Below are 20,645 nucleotides of genomic sequence, written 5' to 3'. Positions count from 1 at the left end.
AGGTTTCAGGGGGCATCTCTGAGATGCCCTTTGGGGTGCTGTGAGAAAGTGGTTCTGTATATACTGTTCCTTAATAGGTACAGGGTGTACAGAGTCCACAGACCCCAAGGGTTTAACAGAGATTAAAGTTAGATATAACCTTACTCTCCAAAGTGGTAGCCTGGTCGAGCAGTAAGGCAGTATCAGAGGACGTGTAAAGCATTTGTTGTACACACTCAGTCAGCAAATAGTTCCACACACTCAATAACTGAACTCTAGGCCAATGGTTTGTATATATAAAAAAATATATGCTTGTTTTATTTTAGAACCAACACTTGGAATTAAAATATACTTTCTCGACAAGAGATGTTTCATAAAAATACTTTTGTATATGCAATAGACTTTTTAGTAAACAGTTACAAATAGTTGCAGTAGGCAACTCTATTTCTAAACACAATACATTGAGCTCAATGATAAATTCACATTATATGCAACAGATTACTTTCAGATTACTGTTGTAATTCCAGGCTTGGATCCTAGATCCAGTCCTGGGTCAGTTCTCAGAATCAGCTGTTGAAAGTCGATTTTGGTACTGTACTGATTTTTAACTAATATTTAGCTATTTCAAAAGTGAGCACTTAACAAATATTTCAGAGCAAACAATCAATGATTCCCTATGGAAGGAAATATAGGTTACAGGTACAGTAGGTTATCGTTACTTTTGCAATCCAGTACTGGGTGTCTGGGTTCAGTACTGGGACATTTATCCAAAACAGGTAAGTAATTACGTTTTCAGATGTTATACGATTTTTGAGGAATATTTAGAAATTGCAGAAATCAACACTTAGAAGAAATTTCACAGAAAAGCAGTCAATGGTTTCCTATGGGAGAAAATGGGGTTACTGGTAAGTATAGATGCGAGTATTCTTCCGAGCCAGTGCTGGGCACCAAGATCCAGCACTGTGAGCCCACCTGAGAACAGGTGAGTTTTTGCGTTTTTGTCGCTCGGCTGATTTTTAGTGAATATTTGAAGATTTGAAAAGTCCACACTCAGACGAAATTTCAAGAAAAAGCTAGTCAATGTTACCCTATGTAGAAAATAGAGTTAGCGGTTTTCAGGTAAGTTCTCGACTGGCAAAGGTGAGGTTCTGGGCATAGACTCAGGGGTCCCACAAGGTCAGATAGGCACAGTTAGTCCACCCTCAGCGGCTCTAGGGCAGCCGGGTGCAGAGAGAGTTAGGCCCAATGTTAGCCTATGAGGAATAGGGGGGCCTGGTTTGGTGGCTGCTGACTAGCGGGCCACGCGGCTGTGGGAGCTGGGCTCCTGGTCACTCACTCACGGCAAGTGGGGAAGTAGGCTAGTGTAGAGATTGCACTGCCAGGGCCACTCGGGGGGCTGGGTGCAGGGTGCTTTTGAGCCCTCGGGCGCTCAATGGAAATCAATGGGAATGTTCCGGTTAGGAAAAAGGCTGCAAGCTCGGGGACGAGAATGCTTCAGTTGCCACCACCACTTCGAGAGGTAAGTTGGGTAGTTGTAGGTTAGGTGGGTACCCCGGGATTGGGCACAGGGGGCCGCAGGGCGCCGCGTGCAGGGGTGCCTTTTGGTGTCGGGAAATCTTACCCTCTGATGATCGCGGTTGGGGGGGCACCTTGTTCTTTCGGAATGTCGAGGGGGGTCCTTGGGTGCCGGACTCGGGGTCACAGGCGCCGTGGGGTCGTCCTCAGGGTCTTTGTCCACTCCGACACTGGCCAGGCTTGGCTGGTGCAGAGTGTGCTGGGTTCGCGGTTCCGGGCTGCTGCCAGGGGTTAGAAATAGGTTTCTGAGTAGAGCCTCTACTCATGGGAGTCCCAGGGGCTTAGAGCCAAAAGGTAGCCAGGTCCTCCGGGGTTGGTGAGGTTGCTGGCCACGAGAGATGCCGCGCTGGTGCAGGTTCGGGAGTCGACAGGCCGGTAGGGCTGGGGCCAAAGCAGTTGGTGTCTTCTTCCCTTTTTAGCAGCTGCAGGGCAGGTCTTTTTTCTTCTTGCTCTTCTTGTAGTCTTTTGAATCTGGAATCTGGGATCTGGGGAAGGAAGGTTCAGGGTGCCCCTAAATACTAGATTTAGGGGCGTTACAGGTAGGTGAAGGCCAGGGACCAATGGGTCCTTGTCCTGGGGTGGGTACACCCCCTATCCGGCCTCTCTCCTGTGGGAGGGGGGGCAGTAGCCTAATTCTGATAGGGTAGGGCCTCCCATCTTCAAGATGGCGAGAGCCCGGAGATGTGCTTCACCTCGCCTCCCCCACCTGAGGGGTGGGGTGGGCAGGCTGGCACATCCCCTGTCCTTGTATGGGGTTTCCGGCCAAGCTTCTCGCCAGAGTGGGGGGTTGCAGTGGCCTGGGGAAACTCCAAGAGGCGGAATGCTTCTGGAGCTTCCCTTTGCTCATCCTGGGGGAGGAGATTTATCACCTCACCCAGGATGTGCATTGTTGCAGGCCCGGGAGAGCAGGGGCTCTCCCACCCAGGGGTCCAGCAACGTGTCTGCTGTGTGGCAGCCTGGGCAGCCTCAGAGCAGACGTGGATTGTAGGTTAGTTGTAAGGGGGCATCTCTAAGATGCCCTCTGGGGTGCTTGGTACATTAAATCCCACACTGGCATCAGTGCAGGTTTAATGTGCTGATAAGTTTGATACCAAACTTCTCAGCCTTTAGTGTTGCCATTATGGTGCTGTGGAGTTCGTGTTTGACGAGCTCTCAGCACCATGTACTCTTAAATGGCAGCACTGCACTTACAGTGCCTAGGAATGGACCTGGGTACTGTAGGGGCACAGGGCTCTTGCTCCTGTGCCCACACCACTGGCATAGGGCACCCAGCTAGAGGGGTGGCTGATGTATGCCAGGGCAGTGTAGGTGGTGGGCATGGCACACAGGGATGTGTGCCATGTCGACTTTGTTTTGTCTTGTACCCAGTGTGAGAAAGTGCCCTCTTTCTTGCATGGTATGCCCCCACTTTTTGCTAAATTGCTGAATGTACTTTGACGGAGTGTACCCTGGACTCCTGCCAATCAGGTGCCCAGGGCCTATGTTCCTCCCTTAAACACACAAACTCCAAATTGGCAAACCCTGGCCACATGTCAGCCCCTAGTAAATGGTACCCTAGGTACCCAGTTCCTTGTGACCAGGGACGGCCCCTAAGGGCTGCAGCACTCATTGTGCCACCCTTAGGGGCCCTGTACCCTTACACACACACACTGCCTTTGCAGGCTGAGTGTCTGGGTGCAGGACAAAATGAAGAGTCGACATGGCACACGTCCCTGTGTGCCATGCCCAACACCCACACTGCCAAGGCATATGTCAGTCACCCCTCTGGCTGGGTGCCTTATGCCCATGGTGTGGGCACAGGAGCAGGAGCCCTGTGCCCCTACAGTACCCAGGTCCATTCCTGGGCACTGTAAGTGCAGTGCTGCCATTTAAGAGTACATGGTGCTGAGAGCTCGTCAAACACGAGCTCCACAGCACCATAATGGCAACACAAAAGACTGGGAAGTTTGGTATCAAACTTCTCAGCACATTAAACCCACACTGATGCCAGTGTGAGATTTAATGTACCAAGCACCCCAGAGGGCATCTTAGAGATGCCCCCTTACAACTAACCTACAATCCACGTCTGCTCTGAGGCTGCCCAGGCTGCCACACAGCAGACACGTTGCTGGACCCCTGGGTGGGAGAGCCCCTGCTCTCCCGGGCCTGCAACAATGCACATCCTGGGTGAGGTGATAAATCTCCTCCCTCAGGATGAGCAAAGGGAAGCTTCAAAGGCCTGCCGCCTCTAGGAGTTTCCCCAGGCCACTGCAACCCCGACTCTGGCGGGAAGCTTGGCCGAAAACCCCATACAAGGACCGGGGATGTGCCAGCCTGCCCACCCCACCCCTCAGGTGGGGGAGGCGAGGTGAACCACATCTCTGGGCTCTCGCCATCTTGAAGATGGGAGGCCCTACCCTATCAGGATTAGGCTACTGCCCCCCTACCACGGGAGAGGGGCAGGATAGGGGGTGTACCCACCCCAGGACAAGGACCCATTGGTCCCTGACCTTCACCTACCTGTAACGCCCCTAAATCTAGTATTTAGGGGTACCCTGAACCTTCCTTCCCCAGATTCCAGATTCAAAAGACTACAAGAAGAGCAAGAAGAACAAAGACCTGCGCTGCAGCTGCTAAAAAGGGAAGACGACACCAACTGCTTTGGCCCCAGCCCTACCGGCCTGTCGACTCCCGAACCTGCACCAGCGCGGCATCTCTCGTGGCCAGCAACCTCACCAACCCCGGAGGACCTGGCTACCTTTGAACTCTAAAGCCCCTGGGACTCCCATGAGTAGAGGCTCTACTCAGAAACCTATTTCTAACCCCTGGCAGCAGCCCGGAACCGCGAACCCAGCACACTCTGCACCAGCCAAGCCTGGCCAGTGCCGGAGTGGACAAAGACCCTGAGGACGACCCCACGGCGACTGTGACCCCGAGTCCGGCACCCAAGGACCCCCCTCGACATTCCGGAAGAAGCCTGCAGCCTCGGAACAAGGTGCCCCCCCAACCGCGATCATCAGAGGGTAAGATTTCCCGACACCAAAAGGCACCCCTGCACGCGGCGCCCTGCGGCCCCCTGTGCCCAATCCCGGGGTACCCACCTAACCTACAACTACCCAACTTACCTCTCGAAGTGGTGGTGGCACCTGAAACATCCACGTCCCCGAGCTTGCATTCTTTTTCCTAACCGGAACATTCCCATTGATTTCCATTGAGCGCCCGAGGGCTCAAAAGCACCCTGCACCCAGCCGCCCGAGTGGCCCTGGCAGTGCAATCTCTACACTAGCCTACTTCCCCACTTGCCCTGAGTGAGTTACCAGGAGCCCACCTCCCACAGCCGCGTGGCCTGCTAGTCAGCAACCACCAAACCAGGCCCCCCTATTCCTCATAGGCTAACATTGGGCCTAACTCTCTCTGCACACGGCTGCCCTAGAGCCGCTGAGGGTGAACTAACTGTGCCTATCTGACCTTCGGGGACCCCTGAGTCTATGCCCAGAACCTCACTTTTGCCAGTCGAGAACTTACCTGAAAACCGCTAACTCTATTTTCTACATAGGGTAACATTGACTGGCTTTTTCTTGAAATTTCGTCTAAGTGTGGACTTTTCAAATCTTCAAATATTCACTAAAAATCAGCCGAGCGACAAACGCAAAAACTCACCTGTTCTCAGGTGGGCTCACAGTGCTGGATCTTGGTGCCCAGCACTGGCTCGGAAGAATACTCGCATCTATACTTACCAGTAACCCCATTTTCTCCCATAGGAAACCATTGACTGCTTTTCTGTGAAATTTCTTCTAAGTGTTGATTTCTGCAATTTCTAAATATTCCTCAAAAATCGTATAACATCTGAAAACGTAATTACTTACCTGTTTTGGATAAATGTCCCAGTACTGAACCCAGACACCCAGTACTGGATTACAAAAGTAACGACAACCTACTGTACATGCAACCTATATTTCCTTCCATAGGGAATCATTGATTGTTTGCTCTGAAATATGTTCTAAGTGCTCACTTTTGAAATAGCTAAATATTGGTTAAAAATCAGTACAGTACCAAAATCGACTTTCAACAGCTGATTCTGACAACTGACCCGGGACTGGATCTAGGATCCAAGCCTGGAATTACAAAAGTAATCTGAAAGTAATCTGTTGCATATAATTTGAATTTATCATTGAGCTCAATGTATTGTGTTTAGAAATAGAGTTGCCTACTGCAACTATTTGTAACTGTTTACTAAAAAGTCTATTGCATATACAAAAGTATTTTTATGAAACATCTCTTGTCGAGAAAGTATATTTTAATTCCAAGTGTTGGTTCTAAAATAAAACAAGCATATATTTTTTTATATATACAAACCATTGGCCTAGAGTTCAGTTATTGAGTGTGTGGAACTATTTGCTGACTGAGTGTGTACAACAAATGCTTTACACGTCCTCTGATACTGCCTTACTGCTCGACCAGGCTACCACTGTGGAGAGTAAGGTTGTATCTAACTTTAACCTCTGTTAAACCCTTGGGGTCTGTGGACTCTGTACACCCTGTACCTATTGAGGAACAGTATATACAGAGCCACTTTCTCACTTTCCCAGACACTCAGCCTGCAAGAGCAGTGTGTGTGTGTGTGTGTGTGTCTAAGGGTGGCACAATGAGTGCTGCAGCCCTTAGAGGCCTTCCCTGGTCACAGGGCCCTGGGTACCTAGGGTACCATTTAGCAGGGTCTGACATGTGGCCAGGGTTTGCCAATTTGGGTTTTGGCTGTTAGGCAGTTTTTAGGGAAGGAACACAGGCCCTGGGCACCTGATTGGCAGGAGCCCAGGGCACAACAAGGAAAAGTGCATCAGCAATTAGGCAAAAAAGGGGAGGGTTACTGCAACAGAAACCCACTTTCTTACAAACGGTACTTAATAGGTCTGACAAAATCAAAACCATTCACTTAGTCTTGCCAGAATACTATAACATGACATTTTTGTTGCAAGTTTTTTATCTGTTACAAGAAATGTCATTTTTTAAAATATATTTTTCTAATGTGTTCAATTGTTTTTACTTTTAAATTTTATGACTGCTCCAAACGTATTGAAAAGCAAAATAAACTACTTTACATTCACCTCATGTAGGGTTACAATTTATAAATGAGTCTGTACATTCCAAAAGGACAAAGTCCTTCTCAATATTGACCTAGTTTCAGATTTTTTTATGATTTAACTTGCTTTGGAAATGACACAAGAGACCAATGTCACTTTGTTCAAATTGTCAGTATTATATTTGGCTTTTAAAAGACATTTTTTATTTTTGTACTCCGTTTTTTATTTCAATTCCTTATCTTACACGGAATCACTGCTTTTCCGATCGCCAAATTCTTATTGGCTTGCATTTCAAGAACTTCTTACTTGGTACTTTAGTTCTGCTTGTTCATCTTTCATGTTGAACCATTACGTTCGAGGCATGTGGGCTGCTGAATTCATATCTGTGCATAGATCGCCGCCTAGTGTTGGGTCCGGATGATTGCACATTGTTGTCCTGGAAGAGTCTTCGAAGTATCACGAGATAGGTGGCTCCTCCCCTGGACAACAGTGCGCATGGGCATCCCCTCCATCCTTAGATAGTTTTTTTCCGCCATTGGGTTCGGATGTCCTAATCTTAGCTCTTTGAGTATTTAGGCCTTTACATTCGTCGGTATTGTTTTCGTTCGGCACCAAGTATATTTGTCGAGGGCGTTCTCGAGTAGATCATCAACATGGATCCAAAGACATCGAATAGCCCTTTTAAGCGTTGTCCTCTTTGCAACGCTAAGTATGCTTGCTTCGACGTGCACCCGGTGTGCAACAAGTGCCTCTCTCCAAACCACGACTAAGCCACCTGTATGGCGTGTTCAGGTTTCGATCGAAGAAGACCCTTCGCATTCGTCGAGCAGCTCGGCTCGAGGCGCAGAAAGCGACGCCGAACCCGGACAACATCTTTGGGACGGAAGATGAGGAGGTCGTGGACCTTGAAGTTCGGGGGGAGCTCTCGGATCCGGATTCGGAGCGCGAATCCGACTATGATGCCGAAGACGACCGTATACTATGCGAACAGGAAGATGGTGTCGTCGAAGAGGTAGGAGACGACGAGGAGGCCCTTGGGGCCGAGGAAGATGGCTCAGAAGATGAGCTAGGCCCACATGTCGGTACAGGACCCAACGAGACACTCGATAAGGCTCAGGTCGAGGGATCGCCACAAGGCCTTACCCAAGATAATTCCTCTCGTTCGACATCCCCGCATAAAGGCCCGGCTACGAACTACCCCAAAGAGCCATCGGTATCAAAAGAACCATCATTCGATCAAAAGAAATCGAAACTGAAGGCACAGGCACCTACCTCGAAACCGAAAGTGAAAGAGTCTCTCATCGGCAACAAGGCCTCGGAGCCGACCAAACAAAAGAAGGCCGTCGACGCACGGAGACTTCATGGGGACGTCGAGCCGAAGGCGGCGCCGACAACCAAGGTCAAGGTTGCCGACCCGAAAACGTCGGCGCCGAGGATCGTCGACACAAAAATACAGAGCGCCTCGCGACGGCCGAGCCATCCCGGTCCTCGTGTCGAGAAAACGGTGTCTGGTTCGGGGTTAGATGCCACGTCCAAGAGGGTATCGACGGAACGTGTCGACTCAACAACCCCGTCTCCCCTCCTCAAGAAGGTGTCGGAGTCGTTACTCCGCATCCACGACACGGCTTTCATGCTCGGCGCAAAAGCACCCCCGCAGCCGAAGACTGTCAGCACAGTTCACATCGCGTCGACTCACATAAAATTCGGACTACCACCGGCGGTACGACCGAAGATGTTCGACGCAAAGAAGGGTCTCGAGACGCAAAAAGGGGTCGACCCGAAGAAATCTGTCGAAGCACCAACAGGAGTGCCGATGGGGCAGAGAGCTGTCGAAGTCCCTCAGGAAGATGAGGAGCCAAGGCAGTTTATCGATGCGGAGACTGGTAGACTGTCAATATATAAACGAAAGATACTGCCAGAGAAATCAATGGAGCCATACAAAATTCCATTGAAGAAGAATAGGACCACGTCACCAGTTCTAGTAAAACATGTTCACTATTATGACCAGGAGCCTCAGTCATTCTCACCCACACAATTTGATGAGGATGCAGGGGATGCTGGTGATATTGAGGACACTTATCCTGCGGACACTGACCCTGAAGATCAAAACCTACCTTTGGTAGACGATATTGGTACAGGGGACCCACATACCGCTCCAGACACGCAGGCATATGTGGTAAAATCATCTCCTACTGAGGATACTGCTGCTTTCAATGCCTTGATTGAGAGAGCAGCTAAAAATCATGATGTACAGCTCCATACTGATCCTATTGAGAATGATTTTCTGATGGATACCTTCTCTACCTCCGAAAGATCTATTAAGACTCTGCCCATGCTGAAGGGGGTCCTAAAACCGGCTAATGACATTTTTAAGGAGACCACAAGGGCGAGAGTACTAAATCCTAGGATTGACAAAAAATATAGGCCAGCTCCTGTGGACCCTACCTACATACGAGGCCAGTTGCCTTTGGACTCGTTGGTGGTGTCCAATGCTCGGAAGAGAGCCAATTCACAGACAACGGGTGATGCTCCTCCCCCTGACAAGGAGTCTAAGATCTTGGAAACTTCAGGGAAAAGAGTTGCTGCACAGGCAGCTAACATCTGGAGAATTGCCAACACTCAGGCACTTCTGGCTCGATACGACAGGGCGCATTATGAAACCCTAGAGACACTGCTACAACACCTCCCATATCAGTTCAAGGAAGGGGCAGAGTCGCTTATTACAGAAGGGAAGCTCATAAGCAAAGCTTTCATTAAGTGCGCTCTTGACGTAGCGGACACTGCAGCTAGGGCTATTAACACCAGCGTCATGTTAAGACGGCATGCTTGGTTGAGAATCTCAGGATTCAAACCAGAGATACAAACAACGATACTCAATCAACCTGTCAACCCTGACTCCCTTTTTGGCCCCGAAGTTGACACCACCCTAGAGAAGATCAAGAAAGATAGAGACTGCAAAGTCTATGGGGGCTCTGCAATCACAGCAGTTTAGGGGTGGGTCCTTTCGTCGCTCTACCAACAGAGGACCATCTAGAGGCCAGAACTCCCAACAGTCGCATTACACTAAACAAGGTACACGGACCACCTATAATAAGAATAACGGAGGTGGATACCGTGGAAACAACGTCAAGGGCAGAGGCCGAGGAAACGACAGCTCCAGGTCCTCCGCCACCAACAAACCGTGACGCCTTGTCACTGCCCCCCGACCACTTAACACCTGTCGGGGGGAGACTCCAAGAGTTCCTTCCGGTCTGGAAGTCCATCACTACAGACAGGTGGGTGAGAGACATTGTCCAGTACGGTTATTGTCTGGAGCTCACATCCACTCTACCAAACATACCACCAAGACACCGTCCTATGTCCTCAGAGCACTTGCACTTATTACACCAGGAAGTTCTCAGTATGCTCCAAAAAGGAGCCATAGAACTCGTGCCAGCAGACGAACAGGGATCAGGAGTGTACTCACTGTATTTTCTAATCCCCAAAAAGGACGGGTCTCTCAGGCCCATACTGGATTTAAGACCTGTAAACCGTTACATTCGGTCAGAGCACTTTCACATGCTCACCTTGCAACAGGTGCTGCCGTTGCTCAAGCAGGGAGACTTTCTCGCCACACTAGATCTCAAAGATGCGCATTTCCATATACCCATGCACCCATCACACAGAAAATATCTCGGGTTCACTGTTCTCAATCAACATTACCAGTTCAAAGTCCTCCCTTTCGCAGTGACAACGGCACCCAGAGTGTTCACCAAGTGCCTGACAACAGTGGCGGCGCACTTAAGGAGACAGCACATACATGTCTATCCTTATCTGGACGACTGGCTTATCCAGGGAAAGTCGGCCCAGCAGTGTGCCAACCACATGACCCACACCATTCACCTTCTTCACAGCCTTGGATTCTCCCTGAATTATCCAAAGTTCCACCTTCAACCCACCCACGTACAGCAGTACCTAGGCGCGACCATATTCACTCTGGCAGCCAAGGCACAGCCCAATTCAGTGCGGATCAACAGCATGCAGTTGCTCATAAAAAAGTTCAAACCTCAACACTCACTACCGGCACGAGTGTTTATGCAGTTGATAGGCATGATGGCCTCCTGCATCTTCATAGTCCCGCACGCGAGGCTACATATGCGTCCGCTTCAGGATTGCTTGGCACGTCAGTGGAATCAGGCTCACGGACAATTGAAGGACCTAGGGTTGGTGAGCGGTCGGGCATACAACTCTCTGCATTGGTGGAATCCACAAAACCTTTGCAAGGGCCGACTGTTCCGAGAACCTGTCCCACAAATCACACTGACGGCGGACGCGTCTCTCCAGGGATGGGGAGCTCATGTACTCAATTACACAGTGCAGGGACTATGGACGACACAGCAAAGGAGGATGCACATCAACCTTCTGGAACTCATGGCAATCTTCCTTGCAATGAAGGCATTCAAAGTACACTTGTGCAACAAAGTCGTGTTGATCCGGACAGACGTGACCGCCATGTACTACATACAAAAGCAGGGAGGGACACACTCTCCACAGTTGTCTCATCTGGCTCAGAGCATGTGGAAGTGGGCCATTCAGAGGAACATCTTCCTCATGGCGGAACACCTCCCAGGCAAGGACAACCAGATGGCGGATCTGCTCAGCAGACACAGCCACCAAATATAGAGTGGGAGATACATCCGTCAGTACTACAACCGTACTTCCAACGGTGGGGTCATCCAGAGATAGACCTATTCGCCACAAGGGAAAACGCAAAATGCCAAAACTTTGCCGCCAGGTTCCCACTTCCACAGTCACAGGGCAATGCAATATGGATGAACTGGTCAGGCAGATTTGCGTACGCTTTTCCCCCAGCACCATTAATACCGCTGGTGGCACGCAAACTGAGACAACACTCAATGACGCTCATCCTGGTTGCTCCAACGTGGGCACGCCAACCATGGCACACCACATTTCTGGAACTCTCCATGGTACCGCATCAACGACTGCGGCTAACACCCACGCTTTTAACGCAGAGCCATGGCGAGATTCAGCACCCAGATCCGCAACAGCTGAACCTAGCGATCTGGCTCCTGAGATCTTAGAATTTGGCTACCTAAACTTGCCTCCAGAATGTATGAATATCATCAAGGAGGCACGGAGACCCACTACCAGAGCCTGCTACGCGGCTAAGTGGAAAAGATTTGTCGTTTATTGTAAAAATGACATCAATCCGCTGGATGCATCAACGTAAAACATTATCTGTTATCTATTACACTTTTGTTCGAGGCATGTGGGCTGCTGAATTCATATCTGTGCATAGATCGCCGCCTAGTGTTGGGTCCGGATGTTTGCACGTTGTTGTCCTGGAAGAGTCTTCGAAGTATCCTTGGATAGGTGACTCCTCCCCTGGACTACAGTGCGCATGGGCATCCTCTCCATCCTCAGATTGTTTTTTTCCGCCATTGGGTTCGGATGTGCTATCTTAGCTCAAGTTAGGAAAATATTTGGTCGAGGCCAAAAGGCCTTTAGTTCGCGTCGGTACTGTTTATCGATCGGGTTTCGATAGCATTTTGTTAGTTTACTAACTTTCAGCACCGACTTCTTTCGCATTTACCTGTCCATCGACTACTTCGACGATGGAATCCAGGACGCCATTCAAAAGGTGTCCGGTATGCAATGCGAAGTACCCACACATCGACGTCCATCCGGTGTGCAACAAATGCCTTTCGCCGGACCACGACGAATCGACATGCATGGCCTGTGCCCGGTTCCGTTCCAAGAAGACTCTAAGGAACCGAAGAGCGGCGAGACTCGAGGCGCGGCACGCGGCACCGGCCCCAACAGACATCTTCGACGAGGCCGACGTCGAAGAATTAGAAGTCATACCCTCCAGTCCCGTTTCCGAACACTACCCCGGATCGGACGAGGGCGACAAGTCACTCTTCCACAGAGGTGAAGACGACACCGAGGTAGGAGACGACGAGGAGGCCTTAGGGGCCGAAGAGAGTAGCTCCAATGATAAACAAGGCCTACCTGTTCAAACCGAAGAAACACCAGCGCCACAGCCTTTGGCTCCGGTCGAGGGATCGCCTTCGGGCCTTACCCGAGACCCATCCCGTAGTTCTTCGGCCCCGCCCTCGGGCCCGGCCTCGGACGTTCAGCGGCAGCCATTGCTGCATAAGCCAGCTGGTTTCCCTACCACAAAACCGAAACCGAAAGCTGCTCCGGTTCATACGAAACCGAAACTGAAAGTGGCGCTGGTCGGATCGAGGCCTTCCACGCCTTCGACGTCAGCGCAACGCGTCGGCACCGACCGCACCAAGAGGGACTTCGGTGCCGAACTGGAATCGGGCGACATCGGAGTCGACAAACGGAAAAAGGCCATCGGCACCGAGAAACCTACTCGGCTGCCGACGCCAACGACACCGAGGGCAATACCGCCTGCTTCTCCTCGCGTCGCTCCCTCGACGACGCCGATGCCTCACGTATCGAGGACGTCGACGGTGATCTCCACACCTCGACTCGAGGACCCGCCAGCACCGAAAAAATCCACGCCCGGCTCTACGAACCTGCCCGGTGCCAAAGCCTCAAAGACGCCCCAAGTGCGGCCTGCTGCGACGCAAAGCAACAAAACCACGGCGGCCCTCAAAGACCCGTCGGGTTCCGGCCCGATCGGAGCTCCAGCAACCTCTACGGGGCCAGCCAACATTACCTTCGGCTTGCCTCCGTCAACAATCCCGAAGATGTTCCAACTCAGGACACGGGTTACCCAGCCTCCGGTTCCACCGGACGAGACGTCTCCGTCATCGACGCCGACACTGGCAGGCTGATTCTCCACGACCGAAGGATAACTTCGGAACCGCCATTGGACCCTTTCAGGATCCCACTAAAAAGGAAGCTGCCTGTGGAATCGGAACCTCTCCTTTATGAACCGTTCCATTCCTCCTACCAGGATCCACACCGGTTCTCCCCCACACGCTCCGACACGGATGCATTGGAGGACTACATGGATGACCAAGCACCCTACCATGTAGACACAGACCCTGATGACCAGCAGGACCCTGATCAAACTTGGGGCGACCCTGCAGACCCCAGTGCACCTCTCGATACACAGGACCCACAACTCTATGGGGCAAAAACATCTCCCACGGAGGATACTGCGGCGTTCAACGCTCTTATTGAACGTGCTGCAAATAACCATGGGGTACAGCTTCACTCAGATACCATCGAGGATGACTTTCTAATGGACACTTTTGCATCCTCAGAAAGACATGTAAAAACTCTGCCAAAGCTGAAGGGGGTCCTCAAACCAGCTAAGGACATTTTCAAGGAACCCACCAGGGCACGAGTGATAAACCCCAGGATTGATAAAAAATACAGATCAGCACCTGGGGATCCTACTTACATCAAAGGACAATTACCACTCGACTCCATCGTCGTAGCGAATGCTCGCAAGAGGGCACACTCGCAAACGACAGGTGACGCTCCTCCCCCGGACAAAGAGTCCAAGGTGCTAGAGACCTCCGGCAAGCGAGTTGCCGCCCAGGCTGCCAACATATGGCGCATAGCCAACACTCAAGCGCTCCTCGCTCGCTACGATAGAGCGCACTATGACACATTGGAGCAACTACTCCAACATCTCCCTGACCAGTTCAAAGAAGGTGCAGAAATTCTTATCAGAGAGGGACAGCTACTCACAAATGCTTCCATCAAATGTGCACTAGATGCTGCAGACACGGCTGCCAGGGCCATAAACACAAGCGTCATGCTGCGACGACATGCCTGGCTACGAATCTCAGGATTCAAGCCTGAGGTACAAAACAACATACTGAACCAGCCCGTCAACCCCGACTATTTATTCGGCCCAGAGGTTGACACCACCCTCAAAGATAAAAAAGGACACGGACACTGCAAAGTCCATGGGCGCCCTCCAAACTCAGTCCTTTCGGAGCGGCTCCTTTCGTCGCCCCGGAAACAAGGGGGCAGGTAGAGGACAGGGGTCACAACAAACGTATAACAAAGGCAATACACAGACCACCTACGATAAAAACACCCGAGGTGGATATCGTGGCTCCAGTACAAAGGGCAGAGGACGTGGCTACGGCAACACTAGGTCCTCCCCCAAGAACAAGCAGTGACGCCCTCTCCCTTCCTCCCGACCACATAACACCTGTCGGGGGAAGACTACAAAGGTTCCTGTCCACGTGGAACTCCATCACCACGGACAGGTGGGTCAAAGATATTGTAAAATACGGTTACTGTCTGGAGTTAACCTCCACTCCACCCACAATACCACCAAGAAACCGTCCTATGTCCTCAGAGCACTTAACGCTCTTACAGCAAGAGGTGCAAAGTATGCTTCTAAAAGGCGCTATAGAGGTCGTCCCCATCCACGAGCAGGGTACGGGGGTTTACTCCCTCTACTTTTTAATTCCAAAGAAGGACGGGTCGCTCAGGCCTATATTAGACCTGAGACCCCTGAACCAGTACATTCTTTCAGAGCACTTTCACATGCTCACCCTACAGCAAGTCCTTCCGCTTCTCAAGCAGGGAGACTTCCTAGCCTCACTGGACCTCAAGGATGCGTATTTTCACATACCCATCCACCCCTCACACAAAAAATACCTCAGGTTCACTGTTCAGGGGCAGCACTATCAGTTCAAAGTCCTTCCCTTCGGCGTGACAACAGCGCCCAGGGTTTTCACGAAGTGCCTAGCTACGGTGGCAGCACATTTACGGAGGCAGCATATACACGTCTACCCCTACCTAGACGACTGGCTCGTTCAAGCGAAGTCAGCCCAGCAATGTGCAAGCCACATGTCCCGCACCATTCACCTTCTTCACAGTCTGGGATTCTCACTAAATTACCCAAAGTCCCATCTCCAGCCCGCACACGTACAACAGTACCTAGGTGCGACTATAGACACTCTGGCGGCCACAGCTCAGCCAAATTTAGTGAGGATCAACAGCATACAACTGCTGATCTCCAAGTTCAAACCCAATCACTCGCTTCCAGCGCGAGCGTTTATGCAGTTGATAGGCATGATGGCCTCCTGCATCTTCATAGTCCCGCACGCGAGGTTACATATGCGCCCACTTCAGGAGTGCCTAGCACGTCAGTGGTATCAGGCTCAAGGACAGTTGAAAGACCTAGTGTTGGTGAGCGGTCGGGCATACAACTCTCTGCATTGGTGGAATCCACAAAACCTTTGCAAGGGCCGACCGTTCCAAGAGCCTGTTCCGCAAATAGTACTGACAGCGGACGCGTCTCTCCAGGGATGGGGAGCTCATGTACTCCACTACACAGTGCAGGGACTATGGACGACACAACAGAAGAAGATGCACATCAACCTTCTGGAACTGATGGCAATCTTCCTGGCCATGAAGGCATTCAAAGTACATCTGTGCAACAAAGTCGTGTTGATCCGGACGGACAACATGACTGCCATGTACTACATACAGAAGCAGGGAGGGACACACTCTCCACAGTTGTCTCATCTGGCTCAGAGCATGTGGAAGTGGGCCATTCAGAGGAACATGTTCCTCATGGCGGAACACCTCCCTGGCAAGGACAACCAGATGGCGGATCTGCTCAGCAGACACAGCCACCAGATGCACGAGTGGGAGTTACACCCATCAGTACTCCAACCGTACTTCCAGCAGTGGGGTCATCCAGAAATAGACCTATTCGCGACAAGCGAAAACGCAAAATGCCAAAGCTTCGCCGCCAGATTCCCACATCCGCAGTCGCAGGGCAATGCGATATGGATGAACTGGTCCGGCAGATTTGCGTACGCTTTTCCCCCAGCGCCGCTGATACCGCTGGTGGCTCGCAAACTACGACAACACTCCCTGACACTCGTCCTAGTTGCTCCCACGTGGGCACGCCAGCCGTGGTACACCACCTTCCTCGAACTTTCCGTGGTGCCGCATCAAAGGCTGCGGATCAAACCCGCGCATTTGACGCAGAACCATGGAGAGGTTCAGCACCCAGATCCGCAACAGCTGAACCTGGCGATCTGGCTCCTGAAGTCCTAGAGTTTGGCTATCTCAACCTGCCACCTGACTGTATGGACATCATCAAGGAGGCCAGGAGACCCACTACCAGGGCTTGCTATGCAGCCAAATGGAAAAGGTTCGTCATTTATTGCGGCAATAATGACATCAACCCGCTGGACGCATCCATCCACAACATCATCTGTTACCTCTTACACCTATACCGATGCAATCTGGCGTACACCTCTATACGTGTCCATTTGACCGCAATATCAGCCTATCTGCAAACCAGGCAGCACCTCTCTCTATTCAGAGTGCCTGCCATCAAAGCATTCTTGGAAGGGCTCAAACGAGTCATTCCACCTAGTCACCCACCGGCTCCAATGTGGAACCTCAACTTGGTCCTCACACGCCTGATGGGTCCACCCTTTGAACCTCTACACTCCTGCGAGATTCAATTCCTTACCTGGAAAGTGGCCTTCCTAGTAGCGATCACTTCCCTACGAAGAGTTAGTGAACTCCAGGCACTAACCGTTCAAGAGCCATTTATACAGGTTCACGCCAACAGGGTCGTACTACGTACCAACCCCAAATTCATGCCCAAGGTAATATCGCAGTTCCACATGAATCAGACTATTGAACTGCCCGTTTTCTTCCAAAACCCACAAACTGTTGCAGAAAGGGCACTACATACACTAGATGTACGGAGGGCCCTCATGTACTACATCGACAGGACTAAACCATTCAGGAAGACAAAACAACTGTTCGTTGCCTTTGCCCCACACCACAAAGGTAACGCCATCTCCAAAGCAGGGTTAGCCAGATGGATAGTTAAGTGTATTCAAATCTGTTATCAAAAGGCAAAACGCACATTAACTATTCCACCACGAGCCCACTCAACACGTAAGTTGGGGGCTTCCATGGCCTTCCTAGGAAATATTCCCCTGCATGATATATGCAGAGCAGCCACATGGTCCACTACACGCACATTTACAAAACACTATTGTGTAGATGTGCAGTCAAAACAGCAGGCAGCTGTAGGACAGGCTGTTCTCAAGACGCTTTTTCAGACCGCTGCAGCTGGCACGGGTAGCCGCCGCTAATAGAGGGCACTGCTATGTATTCTATGCACAGATATGAATTCAGCAGCCCACATGCCTCGAACTGATTATGCTACTTACCAGTATGCATCTGTTCTTGGCATGTAGGGCTGCTGACATTCATATCGCCCTCCCTCCTCCCCGGCGCCTGTCGCAGCTGCAGCTCTCAGAATTACTGCAAGCATGGTCATCACTTTCTGTATCTACTCCATCACTGCCACAATGGCGAAAAACAATCTGAGGATGGAGAGGATGCCCATGCGCACTGTAGTCCAGGGGAGGAGTCACCTATCCAAGGATACTTCGAAGACTCTTCCAGGACAACAACGTGCAAACATCCGGACCCAACACTAGGCGGCGATCTATGCACAGATATGAATGTCAGCAGCCCTACATGCCAAGAACAGATGCATACTGGTAAGTAGCATAATCAATACCGATGCATTCTAGCATACAATTCCATCCGTATACATTTAACTGCACTGGCAGCTTACCTTCAGAACCGGCAGCACCTCTCACTGTTCAAAGTGCCTGCCATCAGAGCTTTCTTGGAGGGACTCAAACGTGTCATTCCTCCAAGACACCCTCCTTCACCAGTCTGGAACCTAAATGTGGTCCTCACCAGACTGATGGGACCACCTTTTGAACCTCTACACTCTTGTGAGATTCAATTTCTGACATGGAAAGTAGCTTTCCTGGTTGCCATTACTTCACTAAGAAGAGTTAGTGAACTTCAGGCACTAACCATTCAAGAGCCCTTTATACAGATTCATGCCAACAGGGTCGTACTACGCACCAACCCTACTTTCATGCCCAAGGTAATTTCGCAGTTCCATATGAACCAATCCATAGAACTACCAGTTTTTTATCCTAATCCTGAGAATGTCACAGAGAGAATGCTCCACACACTTGATATCAAAAGAGCTCTCCTGTACTATATTGACAGAACACAAAATTTCAGGAAAACAAAACAACTGTTTGTTGCCTTTTCTCCACAACACAAAGGCAACCCCATTTCCAAAGCAGGAATAGCTAGGTGGATAGTTAAGTGTATACAGATTTTCTATGAAAAAGCGAAGCGCACACTAACAATTCCTCCAAGGGCCCACTCTACACAAATGTTGGGGGCCTCCATGGCTTTCCTGGGAAATATTCCTTTAGAGGAGATATGTAGAGCAGCCACATGGTCCACTATACATACATTTACCAAGCACTACTGTGTAGATGTACACTCAAGACAGCAGGCAGCTGTAGGACAGGCTGTTCTCAAAACTCTTTTTCAGACTGCTGCAGCTGGCACGGGAAGCCGCCGCTAAATGGAGGGACTGCTATATAATCTATGCACAGATATGAATTCAGCAGCCCACATGCCTCGAACCGAATATGCTACTTACCAGTATGCATCTGTTCTTGCCATGTAGGGCTGCTGACATTCATATCGCCCACCCTCCTCCCCGGCACCTGTAGCAGCTGTAGCATTCAATAATTACTAGTTAGCATGGTCATCATTCACTGTATTACACTCCATCTATGCCACAATGGAGAAAAACAATCTAAGGATGGAGGGGATGCCCATGCGCACTGTAGTCCAGGGGAGGAGCCACCTATCTCGTGATACTTCGAAGACTCTTCCAGGACAACAATGTGCAATCATCCGGACCCAACACTAGGCGGCGATCTATGCACAGATATGAATGTCAGCAGCCCTACATGGCAAGAACAGATGCATACTGGTAAGTAGCATATTCGATTTTACACGTTATTACTACTCTTGTGTAAATTCTTTACAAACTACTTTTTTTTCCAATTCAATAATCGTTCTTTAATTTAGTTTGTAATCAAATTATTAGACTAGCACGTTTTTTCTTTTTCTTCATGCCCGCACCCTTACCCAATTTCATGTATACCTCTCACAAGTTTCACATTAAGCATGGAAGTGTTTAGTAAGTCTCATAGTGAAGGCAATATAACGTTTAATAATTTTAAATTAGAAAATCTCATCTAAAGCAATTTAAATTAAAAGTTGTGTAATTTACAACTAATGGCATGTTTTTACTGTGTGACGAGCTCAACAAAATATTAATTAGTCCTTGCTTTTGTTTACAGGTGATTAGAGATGTTATAAGTTCTCACATGGAAGAACTCGTCCACCACTTGCAAGGAAAAGATGACCTTGAGGATACAGAGACCCAGGAACCAGCAAGCTCATCGCATTCTATGAAATCTGTAATAGGGTACAGTGATTTGTACATATATGTCTCTTCTCTGAGCAGAAATGTGACAGTTCCTTCATGACATTGTTAATCTGCCACTCTGTTTTATCAAACATGTTTTTGTTACCACAAACCTATTAGAATTAATACTTATTAATACTTATTCTATATGTAATTGGGCACTCTGAAGATATCCTAGATGAGGTTGCGCTGTTTACTCTGTTAGTTCCGAGGCAAGCATTTGGCTCTTTAAATACTGATTTCACTACGATAATTTGTGAGGAATGTTAAAGCCATATTTTTGTGTTGTTATTTATGTATTAAATACCAAATCAAAGTGCTTATGTGAATGTTAACCATGCTGCACAGCAGCAAGCTTCTGTACAACATAGCTTCAAAACCATTAACAAATAGAGCTATGTGGCTTTATTAATCATTTTTAGCCATGTTGTACAGCAGTGCGACTGCTGGGCAGCATGTTTTAAAGTACATTTTTTTTAAACCCCTATGACGCAGCTGTGCTGACTGTTTTATTGCCCATTTTTGTTTGTATTTTGAACCATGCTGCAAATGTACAACATGGCTAAAGACATTGACAAAGCCAATAGGCGAGAGCTATTGGCTTTGCCAATGGTTGTTTTATTGGCAGCCAAATTGTGGTGCTTCTGTTGATGCTTTCCTTTATTCCCTCCTGTCCTCTTCTCCCGAGTGCCCCCCAGTGCCAAGAAGTGGCCCATCAATAA

At 49.7% G+C, this 20,645-nt stretch overlaps 1 protein-coding gene across 1 annotated transcript in view; it reads left to right on the top strand.

The window, feature by feature from the left end:
• Positions 1-20,645, top strand: part of SNRNP48 (small nuclear ribonucleoprotein U11/U12 subunit 48) — a 125,635-nt gene that overhangs the window by 79,387 nt on the left and 25,603 nt on the right. The window contains exon 7 of the mRNA XM_085607256.1: positions 19,796-19,923. Within this exon, the coding sequence (XP_085463382.1) occupies positions 19,796-19,923 (128 nt within the window). The remainder of the gene's footprint in view (positions 1-19,795; positions 19,924-20,645) is intronic.

This window comes from Triturus cristatus, chromosome 5_2 (assembly GCF_964204655.1).
Source record: "Triturus cristatus chromosome 5_2, aTriCri1.1, whole genome shotgun sequence".
Classification (NCBI taxonomy): Eukaryota; Metazoa; Chordata; class Amphibia; order Caudata; family Salamandridae; genus Triturus; species Triturus cristatus.
The sequence above is the reverse complement of the archived record's forward strand: the minus strand, read 5'-3'. Positions and strand labels throughout refer to the sequence as shown.